This window comes from Megalobrama amblycephala, linkage group LG17 (assembly GCF_018812025.1).
Source record: "Megalobrama amblycephala isolate DHTTF-2021 linkage group LG17, ASM1881202v1, whole genome shotgun sequence".
Lineage (NCBI taxonomy): Eukaryota > Metazoa > Chordata > Actinopteri > Cypriniformes > Xenocyprididae > Megalobrama > Megalobrama amblycephala.
In genome coordinates this window covers 12,000,203-12,022,046 of record NC_063060.1, presented here as the reverse complement: position 1 = coordinate 12,022,046, position 21,844 = coordinate 12,000,203, and the positions used below count along the sequence as shown (strand labels likewise).

Below are 21,844 nucleotides of genomic sequence, written 5' to 3'. Positions count from 1 at the left end.
ATCCAGGTAAGACCGTGGTGACGGTCTGAGTGAGGTCGAAATAGATCGTAAGTTATGTCTATAACTATGGATCTATGAGACCGAACGATGACCGTCACCATCCCTTGTCACTCGGGACGAACTGGGGCGTTCCAGGCAAGAGGAAGTGGTTGGTTCATCCGGATGTTATATAGTCAACCCCTAAGGTCAGTCACCTGACATTGTTATTAGGTCTCGAGGATAGGCGGAAGAATGGCGTCATTCAGGTAAGACCGTGGTGACAGTCATCGTTCGGTCTCATAGATCCATAGTTATAGACATAACTTACGTTATCATTAGGATTATCATTACGGTCTGTCTGCACTTATGACCAACACTCTCAGAATGTATGACGCTGTCACTAGGGCAGTACCCTATGGTACAAAAGTGAAAAGGTACATCTTTGTACATTACTTATCCCAAAATGGTACATATTAGTACCTTAAAGGAACAAATTGGTACTTTAAAAGTACATATTAGTACCTTTCCACTTTTGTACCTTAAGGTCCTTTCACACTGGACGTGATTTTGACGCGCAAATTATTTGCGCGAAGGTTTTGTTTTTTGATCAGCTGTTTGTGTAATGAGTGCTTCCACACCGAACGCGAACGTGCTGCTGCGAAAAAACGACGTTTATTTTTTTCGCTTCAATGTCGATTTTTTTTCACATTCGAGGCGACAGAAAAGGTTTCAACCAATCAAATACAAGGAAACAAAGGTGATGTCACAGCAACAATGACGGATCATCTGATAGCTTGTGTGTCGACGCATTTACAATAGAAAACTACCTTGTGAATGTTTATTTAAACTATATGTCTAGTAGTTAAACTTCTATCTGTAGTCCATAGGCATACAATTTCCCCACTGTGGGACAAATAAAGGTTTTCTTATCTTAGACAGAAGCCTATTTATAGCCTGGGCTACTCGCAGTATATGTGAGTGGGTTTCTTTTCTGTAAACGAAATGTCCAGTAGATGTCACTAGCTATTCAATCAACAATAACCTTTGACAGGTATCGCATCTCTCACGAGATTACAGCTCCTGTGGGAGTACATGCAAGTTGCTGTATAGACAAGGATAACATAACCTTCTGAGGTAAAACTTGTTGTTTTTTTTTAAAACCTAAATTGTGTCCGTGACTATGGAAAGTGAATGTGTTGTTGTTAAGACTGGGTGCACCCAAAAACTTCTTTTCGGTCTTTGAAAAAAAAATGAAAAGCTCACTGGATGATGAAGTGTCTATGTTGTCCTGAGCAGTTAAACTGACCAACCTTTCCAACAGGATGAAGATTATTTTGTTGAAAAAAAAAAAAAAAATATATATATATATATATATATATATATATAATTTCATTCAGCTGTCGCCGCGAATGTTTTGGAATCTTTAAGAGCACAAACGTCGAAAATTCGCGTCGCGGCTGATGTGAATGGTTTTGATGCGAACTATTCGCACGCGAACTATTCGCTTTTTCGTTTCGCTTTTCCGTTACGCGTCCGGTGTGAAAGGGCCTTTAGGGTGCTGCCCCAGTGACAGCGCCGTACCTTTTTTTCCGGAAATCAACAGCACCTGCGTGCTACACATGTTTTACAGTACTGTGTATTCGGACCTATTCAAACCTGCCAAACTGTCTATGTTGCTAAGCCATCTGCTTAGATAAGTTCACATCTTTTATATTTTCTCAAAACATGAGTTCTGCAGAGCTCCAGCACTGGCTCCTCACTGACTGATTGAGGAGAGTCCTAACTGAGTCTGAAACAGCTCTTCAGCAGCCAGCAGTTGTTCTTCACAGCCTCTCTCAGATCCTCAAGCTCCTTCAGTTTCTTCTGGATTCTCTGCTGGAATTTTCTTTGCATCTTACCCAATTTTCTCTGTAGTTATAACAAATGGACATAGATTTGATAAATCAAACTGCTTAAAAAGTAATTGTCTCAAGTAAAAATGAGATCCTTGGGAGATACCAATAAGTAACTTTTTGATCTTGGATAATGCAATGATTTTTATTATGCATGTCACAACTACTGAGTTCATACCTGTTTCTCAGTCCTCTCTGCTGCAGCTGATACAGTGTCGTGGTTTTTGTGTTCATCCATTGTACACAGATAACATATACAGTTCTGATCAGTGCGACAGAAAATCTCCAGTAGTTTCTCATGTTGAGGGCAGATCATCTCCTGCAGTCGTCCAGTGGCGTCCATCAGATTGTGTCTCTTATCTCTGAAGAGATTCTCATGTTGTTCAAAATGAGTCTGACAGTAAGAGTACAGACACACCAGACAGGACTTGATGGCTTTGTTTTTGACCCCAGTACAGATGTCACACTCCACATCTCCAGATTCAGTGTAACATTGAGCAGGACGAGCAGCTTGTAGTTTTGTCTTCTTGAGTTTCTCCACCACTTCAGCCATCATGGTGTTTTTACCTAAAACAGGTCTTGGAGTGAAGGTCTGTCTGCACTGAGGACAGCTGTAGACTCTCTTCTGATCATCCTGATCCCAGCAGCCTGTAATACAGTTCATACAGTAACTGTGTCCACAGGGAATGGTCACTGGATCCTTCAGTATATCCAGACAGATTGAACAGCTGAACTGATCCTGAGACAAAGGAACATTGGATTCTGCCATTTTATTGTACAGATGGAGAGATGTCTAAAACGGTTTGACAGCTTTAATGTACTTTTTTGTTTTAACAAAGCAGCTGATGCCATAGAAACTAGTGGACCGAGAGTCGCTCTCACCCCAAAATGGTGGAAACGCAGGCCTGCTGCTGGGCGCCGGTGTTGCAATTGAATGCTCTATTGAGTTTCGCTTCTTGTAAGTGTATATTCTTTGCTTCAGCTGAGCCCGCAAGTTTGCGAGCTACGCAGAGGACTTTACCCGGCAGTCAAAGCGGCGTTACTTCACGAAAGTGCAGACTCAGAGGAAGACCGTGAGGGTTTAGGGTGCCATTTGGGATACAGCCTTGGTTTGAACCAGAGCCATACATGGCATAATAAAAATGACCCCTAGATGGCAGTCTTATACAGAAACTCACTACAACCTTCAATTAGGGCATTTACAGTTTTTCTCGATTTGACACATTTCTCCAAACTCAGATCACTGTTCTCGAAACAGATAACACAGTAATCTGAACACTTTGTATTTGTCCTAAATAGGTTGTAAATTTTCCTTAATTTCATGAAAATTACAACTCACATGTATCATTGTCTCAAAACACTCTGCACAAAATTCCCAAATGTTTTGACAGTACATACAGCCAACCAAAACTTTGAAATATCTTGCAATAACAACTGCAGCTCTTTTTATTGGTTTTACAAAAATCATTAATTTGTGCACCATTTTTCCAAACGCAACAAACAAAACTGTTATTTGTTCAATTCTCAGTTGCACTTCTCAATTATCCCCAAATAAATATCTGCTGAGTTAGTAACAACACAGGAAATGCAAATTTCCAAATTGTTTACATGGCTATCTCAACTATAAAAACTATAAAAGGGGAAAAGAAAAGCAAAAAAGAAGAAGAAAAACGAAGGGGTGTAAGAGGTTTTAAAGAGGATAGAGGAAGAGAGAAGAAAAGTGGAAGAGGTAGAAAGAGATGAGGGGAAAGGAATAGATGGTTTAGGAAGAGGAGAAGAGGGAGCCACAGAGGGAGAAGATATGGGAGTGGAAGGCAATGGCATTAGTGGAAAGATCAAGAGAAGAAAATGTAAGAAGACATGGACAGAGGGAAAAGGAGTAAGGGAGGAGGATATAGGGTACAGATGAGTTTCAAATGAAATCAGAGCCAGCCTAATTGACCATGTCATAAATAATGGTCTTTCCTTGAAAGAAGCTGGACAGAGACTTCAGCCCAATATAAACATCGTACCACAGTCAATGTCCCTGGACAACAAGCGTTCCAATCCACTGGTGTTGTGGCACACAACGCTGTCTTGGGCCCCACAACACAGACTTGTAAATTGTTTAAACTCCCTCAATGAAATCCACTTTCCTCAAGGTGATCAGGAGAAAACTAAACGAAATTGTGTTGTGTGGGACAATGTCCACTTTCACCATTCAGCACTGGTACAAGAGTGGTTTGAACATCACTCACATTGGCTTGTGGAGAAGTTGAGGCCCAAGGATGGATTCAGTCACAGCTTTTTTCCCATGATGCATGACTTGTAAAATATATGCCAAGATGCTGATTAAATTCTTTGGCCAGATGTAAATGAGAGGCGAGATCTATAAAGTTCGTTGATTCAATGATTGCAGTGCATTTATTTTTTTAGGTGAAAACTCATCGTTATAAAACTAAACTTGTCATTAAAGAACTTTGAAGAAAACGAAAACATGTTTTGTGTATCTACAGCTGAATTTGTGTCAAATCATCAGAGAACACACTTTTAGTTTTGATGTTAGTGTTTATTTTTTGATAAATGTTATTTTTGATAACTGTTTTGCCAACATAAGAGTGTGTTTAGTTTTCTGTGTTAATTGTTTTGAAAGCAACTACATTCATTTGGAGAAATGTGTCAAATCAATTGAGAAAAACTAAGTAGTTTTTATATAAACGTGCCTTTTTATAAAAAAAAAACATTACTGGTGTGCATCTTCAGACAAAAGTTATTTAATATAGATAATCTTGACTTTACCATTTTTTATTCATTATTTTGAAATTAATACCCACTCACTTCAAAAAGATGACATTAAAAAACATGTAATTTAACGGACATAAAGGCAATTTTGAGCAAACTGAAAAACACTGTGCATACAATATTGGTGAGAGATTATATTATGCATTCTGTTACAGTTTTTCTAACAATTGCTAAGACACATTTCTGCTTCACCCATTTTTCACAACATTAAACACAAAACCAAATCTGCAAACTACATTCACAAAACCCCTGACTCTTCTTGCAAAATCAATCCATCACCTCAAATCTATTTCACCTGTACTCAAAATCAAACAATGCTTTCAGATCATACACACATCAGTTGATATATAAACACTACAGATCATTCATTAGACACTGCATAAAAAATGGCAAAAAAAAAAAAAAAAAAAAAAAACAGCATCCAGAGCAATTAGTTACAGAAAAGAATGTACGTTTTATACAGTAAACAAACCTTGCAATTATGAAAAAAATCATAGTAATTGCAACTAAAGTGAATATATTGTATAATGTGTGTACTGGAAATATAGTATTGTATTGTACGCGGCATGTACAGTACAAGTGAATATGTGGTGTTTAAATGTAAGAAGTTTCAATTTTTTGTTTTAACCCTTAAATGCATGACTGATCATTCTTACATATTCTGGTCTTTATCGACCCGGATCAATATCTAACACGGAAGGATCTCTACCTGTCGCGATAATATAAAACTCCTCTGATATTAGAGTAACAATTACAGAAGAATAAAATAAATCGTATTTTGTTACCTTTTGGAGCTTGAAAGGGCTCGGTTTGAGCAGATGTTTTATGCCATCACCACTGTCCTCGTCAGAGCTCATTTCCCAGTAAATTCAGCAAATAATGGGCTATTTTTATGTTTGAGGTCACGAATATGAGCCCATTCGCGATCTCAAACGTATTCTCAAAACTATATCATTTTCAAAATCAATATTTCAATCACTAACAGCTTCACCAGATCCATCCAGTGACAGTGACAGTCATATTTGATTGCGTTCAGTACTTGATCTGCAGTAAATCGCTGAGCCATTTCACGTTTGTTTTATTATTTCGTTTTCTGTCTGAATGAGTCATCACTTCAGCATTGTTTATCAGACATTGCCACCTTGTGGAATAAAGGTGAATTGCACTCTTTCCGTCATCTAAGATTCAATTATTGTTGTGCAGAAAAAATATACGTACACTCATACACACCTCGGGTCGTTAGCGACCCCATACAATTTTTACACAAAATGAGCGCAAAAATAGGCATTCTTTTATATTTTTACGATTTTTTTCTTTTTTTATTATTTATAATAAATTGATTGAGGAATACCAAGAAGGCTGATGTCTAACTTAAAAAAAATGAATGAGGAGGAGGGTAGCGAATGACGTCCCGGGTCACTAAAGACCCGAGGTATGCATTTAAGGGTTAAACTTTGTTCTTCTCAATATCCTCCTCCTTTGTTTCTGCAACAGATATCTGTTGTACATACCACAGCTCCTCAAGCATTGCCCAAAGTAAAACAAGTGACTTTTCTTTTCAAAGTACTTTACAAATTTATAAATAATTTTCATTCATTTAACTGTTGTGAGAGCGCACAAGGCCGTGAACATGTTAGCATAGCAACGTGATACTTGCTGTTTCCTTTCCTTCATGTTTTTTTCCTACGAAGGACGTCTCAGTTAAATCTGGTTAAGGACACGCCGTATATCGCATCCTTCGTAGGATGTGTCCTCAGGAGGATGCAGCCTTCGAAATTAAATTAAATGAGACACAGCTAATGTCTTCACTGTAAAGCTTCTTTGTGGTTTTATCCATCTCTGTCTTGTAGTAATAAGTACTCCCTTACCCATCTTTTCCAGAAGAGATCTGACAAGTATTGTACCTGTCTCCATTGTTTCTTGATGTTCAAATATCCTTCATTAAAAACTCCAGGAATTATTAGTGGTTTAGACTTAGAAGGAGAATATGATTAGGTGTAAGTGCCTCAAGATGATTCACATTGTCAGAGGCTTTCATAATGGGAAGGGCATTAAGGATTGCTTCTATTCACACGCAAGATTTTGATAGCTTTCATCATCCATAGATTGTTTCTTAATTGATTTGAGACCCAGCAGGAGGACTGAATATCCACTTAAAGGGATAGTTCACCCAAAATGAAAATTCTGTCATCATTAACACTCCCTCAAGTAGTTCCAAAACTGTATGAATTTCTTTGTTCTGCTGAAGACAAAGGAAGATAAATGGAAGAATGTCAGTAACAAAACAGTTCTCACCCCCCCATTTACTACCATAGTAGGAAAAATAAATACTACACTGTGTGCAGAATTATTAGGCAAGTTGATTTTCTGATCATATTTTTTTTCCAAGCACATTTTACCAATTCCAATCCACATCAATCTTAATAACTACTATTAATATTGTTTTTGATCATTTATAAGTGATATATAATTGTTCATGAAGGCTGGAAATGAAAAATGCCTTGTATTCAGGTGTGCAGAATTATTAGGCAGGTTTTCTTTTACAGATAAAATGAGCCAAAAAAGAGATTTAACTCAGACTGAAAAGTCAAAAATTATTAAATACTCATGAGAAGGACGCAATACTAATGTAATACTAGAAATTGCAAAGTTAAAGCATGACCATTGGACAGTGAAATGCTCATTGGGTCAGCGGGGTCATACAAAAACAGCTGGAGAAGCAAAGACACATGTTAACTGCAAAAGAATTAAGAATTAAGGTGAAGAATTAAGTGTGAAACCATCAGGAACCCTTTAGTCTCCAGCGCCACCATTTCCCAGTACTGAAACCTACCTGGAGTCTCCAGAAGTGCAAGGTGTCAGGATCTCAGAGACTTAGGTTAGCTAAAGAATCCTAAAAAATGACCCGCTCTTAATAAGAATCACAAGCTGAAGTGTTATAAAATACATGAAGACTGGGTTTTTATAGGCCTTATAGACAGACAGATTGAGAGTGACTCCTGAAGGACCAGCACCACATCCTCTTGTACCACTGTGTGAAGAATTAATCTTCCAGAATCTGGCAGTAAGTTTTGGAAGATCATTTAGTCCATCTCTGCAAGATGGACATTTCAGGATAAGAGATGGACTAAAAGTGAACTCCCACACCTTACTGCCAAATTCTGGAAAATAAATTCTTCAAACAGTGGTACAAGAGGATGTGGTGCTGGTCCTTCAGGAATTCTGCACACCTGAATACAAGGCATTTTTCATTTCCAGCCTTCATGAACAATTATATATCACTTATAAATGATCAAAAACAATATTAATAGTAGTTATTAAGATTGATGTGGATTGGAATTGGTAAAATGTGCTTGGAAAAAAAATATGATCAGAAAATCAACTTGCCTAATAATTCTGCACACAGTGTATAGTCAATGGGTGATAAATTCTGTTTGGTTACTCATTCTTCCACATATCTTCCTTTGTGTTCAGCAGAACAAAGAAATCCATACAGGTTTGAAACTACTTGAGAGTTGAGTAAATGATGACAAAATTTTAATTTTTGGGGTGAACTATCCTTTTAAGTCCACCTGATGACAAGGTATGCTGGATCTTGTTATGGTTTAACCCAGCTACTGATATACTAAAATACATTAGCTCTAATAATATGTAATGAAACGGTTTTTAATAACATAAGTTATGCTGTAGTATTTATATATATATTTATATATATACACACAATCTACTGTATGTACCCTCTATTTTAATACCTCACAAAGTTTCACTGATCCATAAACTGTAAACCCAGGATAGAGAGGCTGAGTGAATGTGGTGTGGACTCTGTGAATGAGGGTCATTGTGTCAGAGACGCTGTAGAAGGACAGAGTTCCTGCACTGTGATCCACATACACTCCTATTCTACAGGAGCTGGAGACTACGGGGAGTTTAGTCTTTTTGTTATTGTGCCAGAATGAACAACTGGAGTCATAGCAGTACAACCTCCATGACTGATCATTATATCCAAATTTACACTCATTTCCCTGTCCCTTCCTGCTGATGCTCTATATGACACTGATATATCCACCACACCATTCCACTCAACCTCCCAGTAACAGCATCCACACACACTCTCTCTACACAACACCTGAATCCAATAACCAAATCTGTCTGGATGATCAGGATACCGCTGTTCTTTACAAGTGTATTTAATCACTCTGTTCCCTTCAGACAGTACCAGGATTTTATTCGCTGTGTTTGGATCCAAAGTGAGTCGACAGGAATCTGATGAAGATAAAAACATAACTTTCTGTCATAAAAATAAAACAAAGGTTTATTACGTTTAGGTTTATATATATATATTATATATATATATGGAAAGTATGATGTTGAATTACAGGTACAGGTAGATGTTGTCTTTTCGTGTTTGGAGTTGACCAGTAGAATTTGGTTTAGTTAACTGTACTACATTAACAGGTATTGCTTTAGCATTGAATCTTTGAATATTAACATGCTAAATGTGTGTCTTATAAATCAAGAGTGTTGTGTGGAGTTATATCTTATTATATATATATATATATATATATATATATATATATATATATATATACAGGTCCTTCTCAAAAAATTAGCGTATTGTGATAAAAGTTCATTATTTTCCATAATGTAATGATAAAAATTAAACTTTCATATATTTTAGATTCATTGCACACCAACTGAAATATTTCAGGTCTTTTATTGTTTTAATACTGATGATTTTGGCATACAGCTCATGAAAACCCCAAATTCCTATCTCAAAAAATTAGCATATCATGAAAAGGTTCTCTAAACGAGCTATTAACCTAATCATCTGAATCAACTAATTAACTCTAAACACCTGCAAAAGATTCCTGAGGCTTTTAAAAACTCCCAGCCTGGTTCATTACTCAAAACCGCAATCATGGGTAAGACTGCCGACCAGAAGGCCATCATTGACACCCTCAAGTGAGAGGGTAAGACACAGAAAGAAATTTCTGAACGAACAGGCTGTTCCCAGAGTGCTGTATCAAGGCACCTCAGTGGGAAGTCTGTGGGAAGGAAAAAGTGTGGCAAAAAACGCTGCACAACGAGAAGAGGTGACCGGACCCTGAGGAAGATTGTGGAGAAGGACCGATTCCAGACCTTGGGGGACCTGCGGAAGCAGTGGACTGAGTCTGGAGTAGAAACATCCAGAGCCACCGTGCACAGGCGTGTGCAGGAAATGGGCTACAGGTGCCGCATTCCCCAGGTCAAGCCACTTTTGAACCAGAAACAGCGGCAGAAGCGCCTGACCTGGGCTACAGAGAAGCAGCACTGGACTGTTGCTCAGTTTTGCATGTCATTCGGAAATCAAGGTGCCAGAGTCTGGAGGAAGACTGGGGAGAAGGAAATGCCAAAATGCCTGAAGTCCAGTGTCAAGTACCCACAGTCAGTGATGGTCTGGGGTGCCATGTCAGCTGCTGGTGTTGGTCCATTGTGTTTTATCAAGGGCAGGGTCAATGCAGCTAGCTATCAGGAGATTTTGGAGCACTTCATGCTTCCATCTGCTGAAAAGCTTTATGGAGATGATTTCGTTTTTCAGCACGACCTGGCACCTGCTCACAGTGCCAAAACCACTGGTAAATGGTTTACTGACCATGGTATTACTGTGCTCAATTGGCCTGCCAACTCTCCTGACCTGAACCCCATAGAGAATCTGTGGGATATTGTGAAGAGAAAGTTGAGAGACGCAAGACCCAACACTCTGGATGAGCTTAAGGCCGCTATCGAAGCATCCTGGGCCTCCATAACACCTCAGCAGTGCCACAGGCTGATTGCCTCCATGCCACGCCGCATTGAAGCAGTCATTTCAGTCAAAAGGATTCCCGACCAAGTATTGAGTGCATAACTGAACATAATTATTTGAAGGTTGACTTTTTTTGTATTAAAAACACTTTTCTTTTATTGGTCGGATGAAATATGCTAATTTTTTGAGATAGGAATTTTGGGTTTTCATGAGCTGTATGCCAAAATCATCAGTATTAAAACAATAAAAGACCTGAAATATTTCAGTTGGTGTGCAATGAATCTAAAATATATGAAAGTTTAATTTTTATCATTACATTATGGAAAATAATGAACTTTTATCACAATATGCTAATTTTTTTGAGAAGGACCTGTATATGCTGCATCCCAATTCGCCTACTACGCCCTAAAAGTATGTACTCTTTTTGTGAACAAAAAGTACTTACTTTTGAGTGTGTAGCAAAAGAGTAGACAAGCTTTGGGACATAGGCTACTATCACGTCATACAATTGCGTCTTTTCTCTCTGTCTCATCCTGTCACCGTAAACTGGCCTGTCAATCATCTTACATCCTCCACATTTCATAGCTAATTTCCTACCGTATCGGAGAGAAATGCAGCACGCTGATATGCAGTCGCAGGTCTTTCATGTGGAGAACTCTCCTCATATTAATGCAAAGTTATTGGCCAAACGGATCTTTATAAAAGTACACATTGGTATTTGCAGATGAAATATAACACGGATAACATTAAATAAATATTTTCTATCAGGTTGAACTGATTATTAGCAAAGACTTTGTTATTAGTCACTCAAACCTCTCAGCGTCGATCGCGCATATCCGCCATGTTTTGTAGTTCTTTAACACTTTTTACTCGTGTTTGTAGTTCTGAACTGAATCTTCGTCCAACGCGTAATGGGTTGTGGGCAATATTAGCCTTTATAGTGTGCACAGTGCACGGATGGTCTACCGGAAATAGTAGACCATCCGGGGACTTTTGGCATACTCTTTTCAACATACTATGCTTTGGGTCACTTATTTTAATCTCACATAGCCTACTATTTAGGATGGACAGTATGGACATTGGGACGCAGGGTTTGTATGTCTTCCTTATTTAACGCACCCTATTCAGATCCTCAGCTCGTTAGAAGAGAGCTCCATCAACTGAACTTGAGTGTTTCAGATAAGAGAGACATACAAAATGTGTAGAGCAGGGTCTCGGGAAGTTGAGAACCACTGAATTAGGATATTTAAGTAGCTTTTTATAAACATGCCTTAGGGGTTAGTTGAAAAATTTCATAGTTGAAAAATGTCACCATTTTGCCTTATAATTTCAATGGCAGGTTAACCTCACATTTTAATATTCATTTACAATAAAAAATATTGTAAACCATAATGTACTCAACATTGGAGATGCTTGTCACATGGCTTTGGGATAAACCATTTTTTTTGTTTTCAGGTTTGGTTAGTAGGCCTAACAGTTGTCAAAACTTCTGTGGACATTAATAAAATGAAATATTTTCTTATTTAAAAAAAAAGAAAATTTAAACAATCTATTGAGGATTAAGATTGTAGAAATACATTTAATATAGATAATCTTGAATTTAACATTTTTGATTCATTATTTTGAACTTAATACCCACTCACTTCAGAAAGTCGACATTGAGAAAAAAAAACTAACTTAATTGACAAAAAGGCAATTTCAAGCAAACTGAAAAACAGTGTGTATATAATATTGGTGAGAGAGAGAGAGAGAGAGAGAGAGAGAGAGAGAGAGAGATTTTTGGCCCTCTAGCGGTTAATAAACAGAACTGCACGCGTCTTGCGGAGGAACATTCTAGCCGGACCTACTTTTCTCCGTGTATGTCTATGGCGAGTCACGCAGTTACTGTGATACTCTGCGGCGAGTCCTACCAGTCCGGTCGAAATACTCCGAATATAAACACTTATTATAAGTGTACCACAATGATTCAGGATAAGACAAAAACACATTGGACTCATGTTGTATATTCTCATTATATAATTTTTGTCAATTTTTAACACAAAAAAAGTTGCGGACTGCAGCTTTAAAGATGACGACATATGATAGTCAGAGATTATTTTCCAACAAGTAGAATTAGCATTAGTTAAACACCCCTATGTTAAACACCTTTTTACAGTCTATGTTAAACATTTACGGAGAAATTACAACATGTAATTTCTTCCTGCATGGCCAAGATGCTGAAGCGCTTCAAGATAAGTTGAGAAATAGCCTGGTCCTTAGACAATATAACTGGACGTCTTTCTTCCTCAGGTATGGCAGCCCAAGCAAGTCTCCTACTCTCAAGCACTGCATCAATCTTAAAGATGTCACTTTTTTCTCTTGACAGTAGCCCCTGCCTTCAATGCAATAATCTTAACAGAAAATCTCTTGTTGATAATACTGAATAGCAATTTCTGTTCTCATGAGATCATCAATGATTTGGCATCCATGTTGGCCTTCATCTTCTTTCTTGTTGCATGAAATCTATCTGCTTCAGTGTCTGGAACATCTTTTGCACAAGGAGATGCTTAAAAAGCCCTCCTCTGTTTCACAAGCTGCATAAGCATCTCCTTGACCATCCATGCTACAGAGGTTTTAAGTCTTGCAAAATCAGAAAAATAGCTTAGAAACTGATAGGAGACTTTGAAACCTGACAGACAAAGACATGTGCAGTGCATTCCACTTTGACGGATTAATGTTGGACTTGGGCAATTCTTCTTCTTCCTAAAATAAAATCAGGTCACCTCAGCCACCTCTTAATTCTAAAAATTATTCAGCACCAAGACTCCTAAATGCTTTAAAAAAAATTATAGTTTTTCACAATTTTTTCCCACAACATTAAACACAAAACCAAATCTTCAAATTACATTCACAAAACCCCGACTCTTCTGGCAAAATCAAACAATCAGCTCAAAATCATTTCACCTGTACTCAAAATCAAACAATGCTTTCAGATCATTCACACATCAGTCGATATATAAACTTTACAGATCATTTATTATCAATACATAGAAAAATGGAGAACACAGCATCCAGAACATCTAGTTACAGAAAAAAAAATTGTATATTGTACACAGTAAACAAATTTCACAATTTTTGCGTTCTCTTCAGCAACCTCAACTAGTAAGGTGAATATATTATATACTGCAGGTGTATTATTGTATTGAATATTGTATAGTTTTGAATGTTTGTATATACTGTAAAAATATAGTAGCCCTAATAAAAAAAACCAAAAGGTCAAAGGAAACTCTAAATGAAAAGCATGTTACAGTTCACTCAAAAAAGTTGTGACACTGCAAAATCAAAGTCAATGAGAGATTCATTCTGCCTCAGCATCATATCTTTGTGTTGGGTCCGGTCTGAGGACTTTGTCCGTCACAGGCAATGTTGCCTCTTGCCAGGCAAAGGAAAAAACCCTCTAGTGTGCCGGATCCAGCCTTGACAACACTGCACACCTTGCTCCTCTTCATCCACCACCTCTTACACAAACTCTTCCTCCTCTCCCTCTCAGATTGTTCCCATCCATTGTTCATATCAACATTCAATGCACTTGTGCACTCTGAACTGACTTATATTTTGTACAGTTGGATTGATCACATCATTAGAAACAAGTGAGAACAGTTTTGAGTGGTTGTGTGTAAACGATGACAACTGTGTTGTAGTTGTGTTTAACTTTTGCCACTTGTGTTTACCATTTTGCAACACAAGTGCATCACAGTGCAAAATGTGTTTTAATGATTAAGAATGTGTTTTGAGTTTTGCTAAATGAGTGCATGAGATTTGCAAATGGCATCTGCCTGAAGGTTTTACAAAAAGAGTGATTTATTTGACCAATGGGGTTTAGTGTCTTAGGAATTGGAAAAACTGTAATGGATAAAATGATTTTTCTTTAGAAAATCATTATAATTTTTATCAATGAATGGACATGAAATGTACCCTAAATTATAAAAAATCCTATGACAAAGAACTGAGTTCCTTTTTTCATCAGTACTTTTTCTCTAATAATATTAATAATATATATTGTCATCTCATTTATCGCTTTTACACTTGCTGAAAAAAACCCGCAATGCAACAAACTTGTCTGAAAACATTTTATTTTATAGTGCCTGTTATACAAATGATAATATTAGTTATTTTAACTGTTATTAAATGGATCCAACAAAATATTTTAGTTCTAATATGTAATGAAACTGTTTTTAATAAAATAAGTAAGTTTAGCTGTAGTATTGAATATATTGTAGTATTGATTGATATACACTCTATTTTGTTATCTCAAACAGTTTCACTGATCCATAATTTCTAAACCCAGGATAGAGAGGCTGAGTGAATGTGGTGTGGACTCTGTGAATGAGGATCATTGTGTCAGAGACTCTGTAGAAGGACAGAGTTCCTGCACTATGATCCACATACACTCCTATTCTACAGGAGCTGGAGACTCCAGGGAGTTTAGTCTTTTTTTTATTGTACCAGAATGAACAATTGGTGTCAAAGCAGTACAAACACCAGGACTGATCATTAAATCCAAATCCACACTTATCTCCCCATCCCTTCCTGCTGATGCTCTTATATGACACTGATATTCTCACCTCACCACTCCACTCAACCTCCCAGTAACAGCGTCCACACACACTCTCTCTACACAACACCTGAGGATGACCATCAAATCTGTCTGGATGATCAGGATACCGCTGGGTTGTTTCAGTGTATTTAATCACTCTGTTCCCTTCAGACAGTACCAGGTTTTTATTCACTGTGTTTGGATCCAAAGTGAGTCGACAGGAATCTGATGAAGATCAAAACATAACTTTCAGTCATAAAAATAAAACAGAGGTTTACATTTAGGTTTATATATATATATATGGAAAGTACCAGTGATGTTGAATTACTTTGGATAAAAAAAGCTTCACAACATCTGCCTCTGTTTAAAACATCATAACATCAGGATGTTGGTGTCTTTGTGTGTTTGGAGTTGACCAGTAGCATCTGGTTTAGACAATTGCACTACATTATCAAGTACTGCTTTAGCATTGAATCTATTGAATATTAACATACAAAATGTGTTTCATTTTTGGCAGCCAACTGCTCTGGGTCTGTGTTCATGGTGTGTGTGTGTTCATGGTGTGTGTGTGTGTGTGTGTGTTCACTGCTCGTTGCTGTGTGTGTGCACTTGGATGGGATAAATGCAGAGCACAAATTCCGAGTATGGGACACCAGACTTGGCTACATGTCACGTCACTTTCACTTTCATGATCATAGAGACTTACACTGGAGGAACTCCTCATGGGTCTTGGGTTCAGGGGTGGGAATGATGTTAATGATTCTCACTACAAAAACCAACAGACACTTTATAGTAAATATTGTAAGATAATATAAAATAATTGTTATAGTTATAAAACATTTTAGAATAATTTAATTTTAATTAAAATATACATTGTATTATATGAAGTCATGTATGGAAATGTAAAGCTTACCTCTGCCAGATATCTTTTCTATCTCCTCTCTGCAGAAATGCTCCAGTTTCTCTCTCAGATGAGACACAGATTTGCCAACTTCATCAAAAGAGAGACGAGAACTGACAGTGATGCTGGATGAGTCTGTAGATCCAGGAGGAAAAGAGAGAGACCGGAAACTCTACACAGACACAAAGACACAAGAGAAACACCAGCTAAAGATACAAAAATATTTGATAGAAAAACAATCTGTTTCCTTCCTAAAGATCACTGTCCTGTTTGTCAGATATCTGTTACCTGGAGGAAATGGATATGATGATCTGTGTGTGAAAGCTGCTCCAGCTCAGCGTCTCTCCTCCTCAGATCATCAATCTCCTGCTCCAGTTGCTCCAGTATTTCTTCAGCTCGACTCACTGCAGCCTTTTCCTGATCTCTGATCAGCTGTGTCACCTCAGAGTGGCTTCTCTCAATGGAGTGGATCAGCTCAGTAAAGATCCTCTCACTGTCCTCCACTGCTGCCTGTGCAGAGCGCTGTTAGGACACACAGAGAGAGACGCATTAGAATCAGCTCTTACTGGTCCCTCACACAGCCTGTTCCCCACAGTGGGCTTCAGTGGGACTGGAAAGAGCTCCAGCACTGGCTCCTCACTGACTGATTGAGGAGAGTCCTAACTGATTCTGAAACAGCTCTTCCAGCAGCCAGCAGTTGTTCTTCTGCTCAAAACTCACCTTGTGAGACTCCACAGCCTCTCTCAGATCCTCAAGATCCTTTTGTCTCACTTGGATTCTCTGCTGGAATTTTCTCTGGGTTTCCTCCAACTGTCTCTGTAGGATTTAGAGTATACAGTCAATATTGAACTCATTACAAATGAGCATGAAAGTGAGAAAGTCTAAAAACAGCAACTTTCAGTTTTGAACTTTCATTATCAAGTTGATATGAACTGTTCCATTAAAAGAGCTCTTCTCATGGTGGATCCAAAATGGTCAATATTCATATTCATGCATTTTGTTCATATTTATGTTAATCATTTATGGCTTATGATTTATCAATTTTACTTTTGATTTCATATATTTATGTACTCCTACTTTATATATTAATTCTCATCATTTTTTCAAGTATTTACTTGTTATTGTACCCTTATGGTTATTCTTTTGTTATCTTTAAGAGTATGTATGCTTGTTATTAGGGCCCGAGCACCGATGGTGTGAGGACCCTATTGGAATTGCTCAGCCAATTATTCTTCTTCTCCAAAATGAATCGCATTTTGAGGGCCTAAACGTTCTAAAAAACTCATGAAACTTTGCACACGTGTCAGAAGTGGTGAAAATTTACATCTGATATGGGTTTCAGAATTAGGTGTGGCAAAATGGCTCGATAGCGCCACCTACAAAATTTCAATTAAGCGCCCTTCGTGCTACGTTTCACGTACAGTTATGAAATTCGGTAGACAGATGTAGCAGCCCAATACCTACAAAAAAGCCCCTGGGTGCAAAGTTTGTAAACCCAACAGGAAGTGAGATATTTTGAATTTTCTCTACAAAATTTTGGCAGTTTTTGCCATTTCCACATGTTGTACTTTAACGAACTCCTCCTAGAGCTTTAATCAGATCAACATCATATTTGGTCAGTCTAATCTAAAGGCCATTGTGACGTTAAATTGCGAAGATCTAGAGTTTTCGCTGAAAGGTGTGTTCGTGGCGGCCTGGCAAAGTTCGATGTTTCGCCATGAAACAGGAAGTTGTTGTAACTCGGGCATACAATGTCTGATCTGCCCCAAACTTCACATGTTTTATTAGAGTCCTGACCTGAAGACATCTATATGACAATATTCAGTTACAGTCATAGCGCCACCTGGGGGCAACAGGAAATGACATGTTTTACACTGTGATTAACTCCTCATAGAGATTAAACCAGATCAACATCATATATGGCCAGTCTAATCTTAAGGCCTTTGAGATGTTAAATTGCAAAGATCTTGAGTTTTTGTTGAAGGGCGTGTCCGTGGTGACCGACAAAGTCTGATGTTTCGCCATGTAAGGTGAATCACTTTTTTGAGGGCCGAAACATACTCGAAAACTCATGAAACTTTGCAGATGCGTCAGAAGTGGTGAAAATTTACGTCTGATATGGGTTTCAGAATTAAGTGTGGCAAAATGGCTCCATAGCGCCACCTAAAAAAGTTCAACGAAGTGCCCCTGACACTACGTTTCACGTACAGGTATGAAATTTGGTACACACATCTAACAGCCCAATACCTACAAAAAAGTGTCTTGGAGTGAAATCTGAAAACCAACAGGAAGTCAGATATTTTGAATTTTCTTTGCAAAATTTGTGCAGTTTTTGCCATTTCCAGACGTTGTACTTTAATGAACTCCTCCTAGAGCTTTAATCAGATCAACATCATATTTGGTCAGTCTAATCTAAAGGCCATTGTGACGTTAAATTGCGAAGATCTAGAGTTTTCGCTGAAAGGCGTGTCCGTGGCGGCCTGGCAAAGTTCGATGTTTTGCCATGAAACAGGAAGTTGTTGTAACTCGGGCATACAATGTCTGATCTGCCCCAAACTTCACATGTTTTATTAGAGTCCTGGCCTGAAGACATCTTCATAACAATATTCAGTTACAATCATAGCGCCACCTGCAGGCAACAGGAAATGACATGTTTTACACTGTGATTAACTCCTCATAGAGATTTAACCAGATCAACATCAAATGTCTAATCTTAAGACCTTAGCAATGATAAATATTAAAGATCTTGAGTTTTCGTTGAAGGGCGTGTCCGTGGTGGCCTGACAAAGTCTGATGTTTCGCCATGAAAGAGGAAACTGTTGTAACTCAGGCATACTATGTCTGATCTGCTCCAAACTTCACATGTGTGATAAGAGTCCTGGCCTAAAGACATCTATATGCCAATATTCAGTTAGCCATAGCGCCACCTGCTGGCAACAGGAAATAGCATGCTTTACACTGTAATTCACTACCAGATTCACATTTCATTATGCCACGAAGTACCAAACATGCTAGAAACACGTTAAATCATGCAGCACTTGGCTGAGTGCTAATTTATGCGATTAACGCCACTAAAGAAACAGGAAGTTGTTGTAACTCAGGCATACAATGTCCAATCTGCTCCAAACTTCACATGTTCGATAAAAGTCCTGGCCTGAAGACATCAACATAGCAATATTCAGTTACGGTCAAAGCGCCATCTGTTGACAGCAGGAAGTGTGGCATTTCGAAATGACTTTGGCATAATTCTCCTGTATTCACTCGCTTACATGCATGTTGCCCACTGTTCACTGTTTTCCTTAGGCCAAAGGGTGGCGGTGAGCCCGGGTGCGAGGGCCCTTTCATCGCTGCTTGCAGCTTTAATATTCAATTGTTCTTCAAGTGTTCCAATGTGACAGGTCATGTTGACACGTTTGTGGTTAGATATTGGATGGGTGTCAAGTACTTCAGAAGTGATGTTTTTCAGAATCAATTGCTCATTTGAATCTGATCAAAGTATGTCTGGTAATTGTGTCTGATAATGTAAAGATTTGCAAAATTCCCTAAGGGGGTCAAAACAACTCATATCTATTTTTGACATTTGACCAGTCTATGACAAAATGGGTAAGTTCATCTGACCTTTTCTGATTAACGAAAACAAGGTTTGAGTAAATTTCCCTATTCTTATGGTATAAAATGGGCTGAGTCGTTGAGAGTGGGGCTTTTTCTCCTTTGCTCTTTCCTTTGCTCTCCCGTGCTCTTCTGCTTCTTCTTTCCAATCTGCAAATGTCTTAATTATTGTTCTTAATTCTATATATTCTGATCTTCATCTATTAGATAATACTCTGGATTTTACGATACTCTAAATTTTATTATTAACTATTAATTACTTCTTTCTGATTGTTATTGTTATTTTCATTATTGATTAAAGTTTGCGTGTGAGACTAAATTTAATTGAAATGAATGAATAATGTTTCTTCAACATCATCAACTGCCTGGATCTCATTTTCTCAAGTTTTTGCATCATCTCATAACCCCTTTTATTGAACAAGCTGCTTAATTATGCTTTTATTAGGCATTTTTCTTGGTTTTCATATCTCTAAATGTTTTTTTGTTTTGCAATGAAGCTCTTTTCAACTGACTTTAACTGATTTGTGTACATATCTTTTCTGTAACAATTCCTTTGATGCTTAAAAACGTTTTACCAGTTTACAAGTAACATTGATTTATAATGTATTTATAACTAAAACAATTAAAGTTTCAGTTCTACTTTCAGCAGAGGGAGCAAAAGAAATTACAAAGTTATAATAATATAATTCAATAAATTATTTTTTTTAACCTTATATTGTTTTTCATTTACATCAATAATGTGTTAAATATAGAAATATGCAAGCAAAAACAAAGCTTGTCACCAAAACACTGCTTGGCCTCAACAAACTCAACCCCGCAATACTGTGCTGGTGAACCAGCTTCACCAGCTCCGTTTTGCTTGAGAACATCATGAATATGCTGGTCTACCAGCACTATACCAGCATAAACCAGCCTGGACCAGCATAGAATCCATGCTGGTTTATGCTGGATTTTTCAGCAGGGAATCACTCATAGTTCATACCTGTTTCTCAGTCCTCTCTGCTGCAGCTGATACAGTGTTGTGGTTTTTGTGTTCATCCACCATACACAGATAACATATACAGTTCTGATCAGTTCGACAGAAAATCTCCAGCAGTTTCTCATGTTGAGGGCAGATCATCTCCTGCAGTCGTCCAGTGGCGTCCATCAGATTGTGTCTCTTATCCCTGAAGAGATTCTCATGTTGTTCAAAATGAGTGCGACAGTAAGAGTACAGACACACCAGACAGGACTTGATGGCTTTGTTTTTGTCCCCAGTACAGACATCACACTCCACATCTCCAGATCCAGTGTAACATTGAACAGGACGAGCAGCTTGTAGTTTTGTCTTCTTGAGTTTCTCCACCACTTCAGCCAGCATGGTGTTTTTACCTAAAACAGGTCTTGGAGTGAAGGTCTGTCTGCACTGAGGACAGCTGTAGACTCTCTTCTGATCATCCTGATCCCAGCAGTCTGTAATACAGTTCATACAGTAACTGTGTCCACAGGGAATGGCCACTGGATCCTTCAGTAGATCCAGACAGATTGAACAGCTGAACTGATCCTGAGCCAAAGAAACACTGGATTCTGCCATTTTATTGCACAGATAGAGAGACATCGACAACGGTTCGACAGCAGTTTGAGCTTTAGTTTCGATTTCACTGAACAGAAACATTTCCTGGTTTTGTGCAGATGAACCAGTCACATAATAAACACGACCACTAGATGACAGTCTTATACAGAAACTCAGTACAATAGATAGATAGATAGATAGATAGACCTTTCTCAGAATTGCAACGATATAAAGCGAGAATTAAAAAAAAAAAAATCGCAATTACCTTTTTAGTTTTTATATCATGGTGTAAACAAGCTTCCATATTAATGTGCCATTTCAACTTTTAGAAGTAAAAATTCTACCCCTGACTGACTTTTGGACATCAGCAAATACAAACCGCTGATCAATGCTACAAACCAATACAAACTAAACCTCGCTCTGCAAAGTACGTCACCCGGATCGTTGATCTGATTGGTTGAAGGACTATACAATTGCGTGAATAATGCTCGTTGATCACGCCTCTTGTGCAGTAGAAAATACATACAGACTCCCCAGAACAACGTTCAATTTTAAATTGAGCTTGGTCTGGTGATAGCCAGACAAGGTTTCAACTGTAAAAAAAAAAAAAAAATACATGGACGACACACCTCCACTCTCATTACGTCGGCGTGAAGTTATGGAAATGTAGAAATTAAAGTTAAAGCTCCAATCCCCTCCCGAAATCCCTAAAAAAGTTGGCGTCTCACTGACTACATTGCTCAGAGAAGCTGTCAATCACAGCTGTAAATCA

At 38.0% G+C, this 21,844-nt stretch overlaps 2 protein-coding genes and 1 pseudogene across 2 annotated transcripts; all 3 read right to left on the bottom strand.

Moving 5' to 3' along the window:
• Positions 1-2,043: 2,043 nt before the first annotated feature.
• On the bottom strand, positions 2,044-2,782 carry LOC125251101 (E3 ubiquitin/ISG15 ligase TRIM25-like). The gene has a single exon (XM_048164024.1). The coding sequence runs from the start codon at positions 2,638-2,640 to the stop codon at positions 2,044-2,046; it is 597 nt and encodes a 198-aa protein (XP_048019981.1). The 5' UTR covers positions 2,641-2,782.
• A 5,610-nt stretch (positions 2,783-8,392) lies between these two features.
• LOC125250954 lies at positions 8,393-13,985 on the bottom strand (annotated as a pseudogene).
• LOC125251094 (tripartite motif-containing protein 16-like) lies at positions 13,451-21,180 on the bottom strand. Its single transcript, XM_048164015.1, has 6 exons — positions 20,503-21,180; positions 16,632-16,727; positions 16,200-16,433; positions 15,924-16,083; positions 15,717-15,776; positions 13,451-15,235 (listed from the first exon to the last, which is right to left on the bottom strand). Exons 1-6 carry the CDS (start codon positions 21,172-21,174, stop codon positions 14,712-14,714), a joined length of 1,746 nt encoding a protein of 581 aa, XP_048019972.1. The 5' UTR covers positions 21,175-21,180; the 3' UTR covers positions 13,451-14,711.
• Positions 21,181-21,844: the final 664 nt, after the last annotated feature.

What these genes read in the sequence shown, in the direction of transcription:
- LOC125251101 (XM_048164024.1), bottom strand. Translation starts at nt 2,640, where the DNA reads ATGGCAGAATCCAATGTTCCTTTGTCTCAGGATCAGTTCAGCTGTTCA.
- LOC125251094 (XM_048164015.1), bottom strand. Translation starts at nt 21,174, where the DNA reads ATGTTTCTGTTCAGTGAAATCGAAACTAAAGCTCAAACTGCTGTCGAA. An exon ending in ATCATATCCATTTCCTCCAG is followed by an intron (nt 16,084 to 16,199) that starts GTAACAGATATC and finishes GTGTCTGTGTAG; the next exon opens with AGTTTCCGGTCTCTCTCTTT. An exon ending in AGAAAAGATATCTGGCAGAG is followed by an intron (nt 15,777 to 15,923) that starts GTAAGCTTTACA and finishes TGGTTTTTGTAG; the next exon opens with TGAGAATCATTAACATCATT.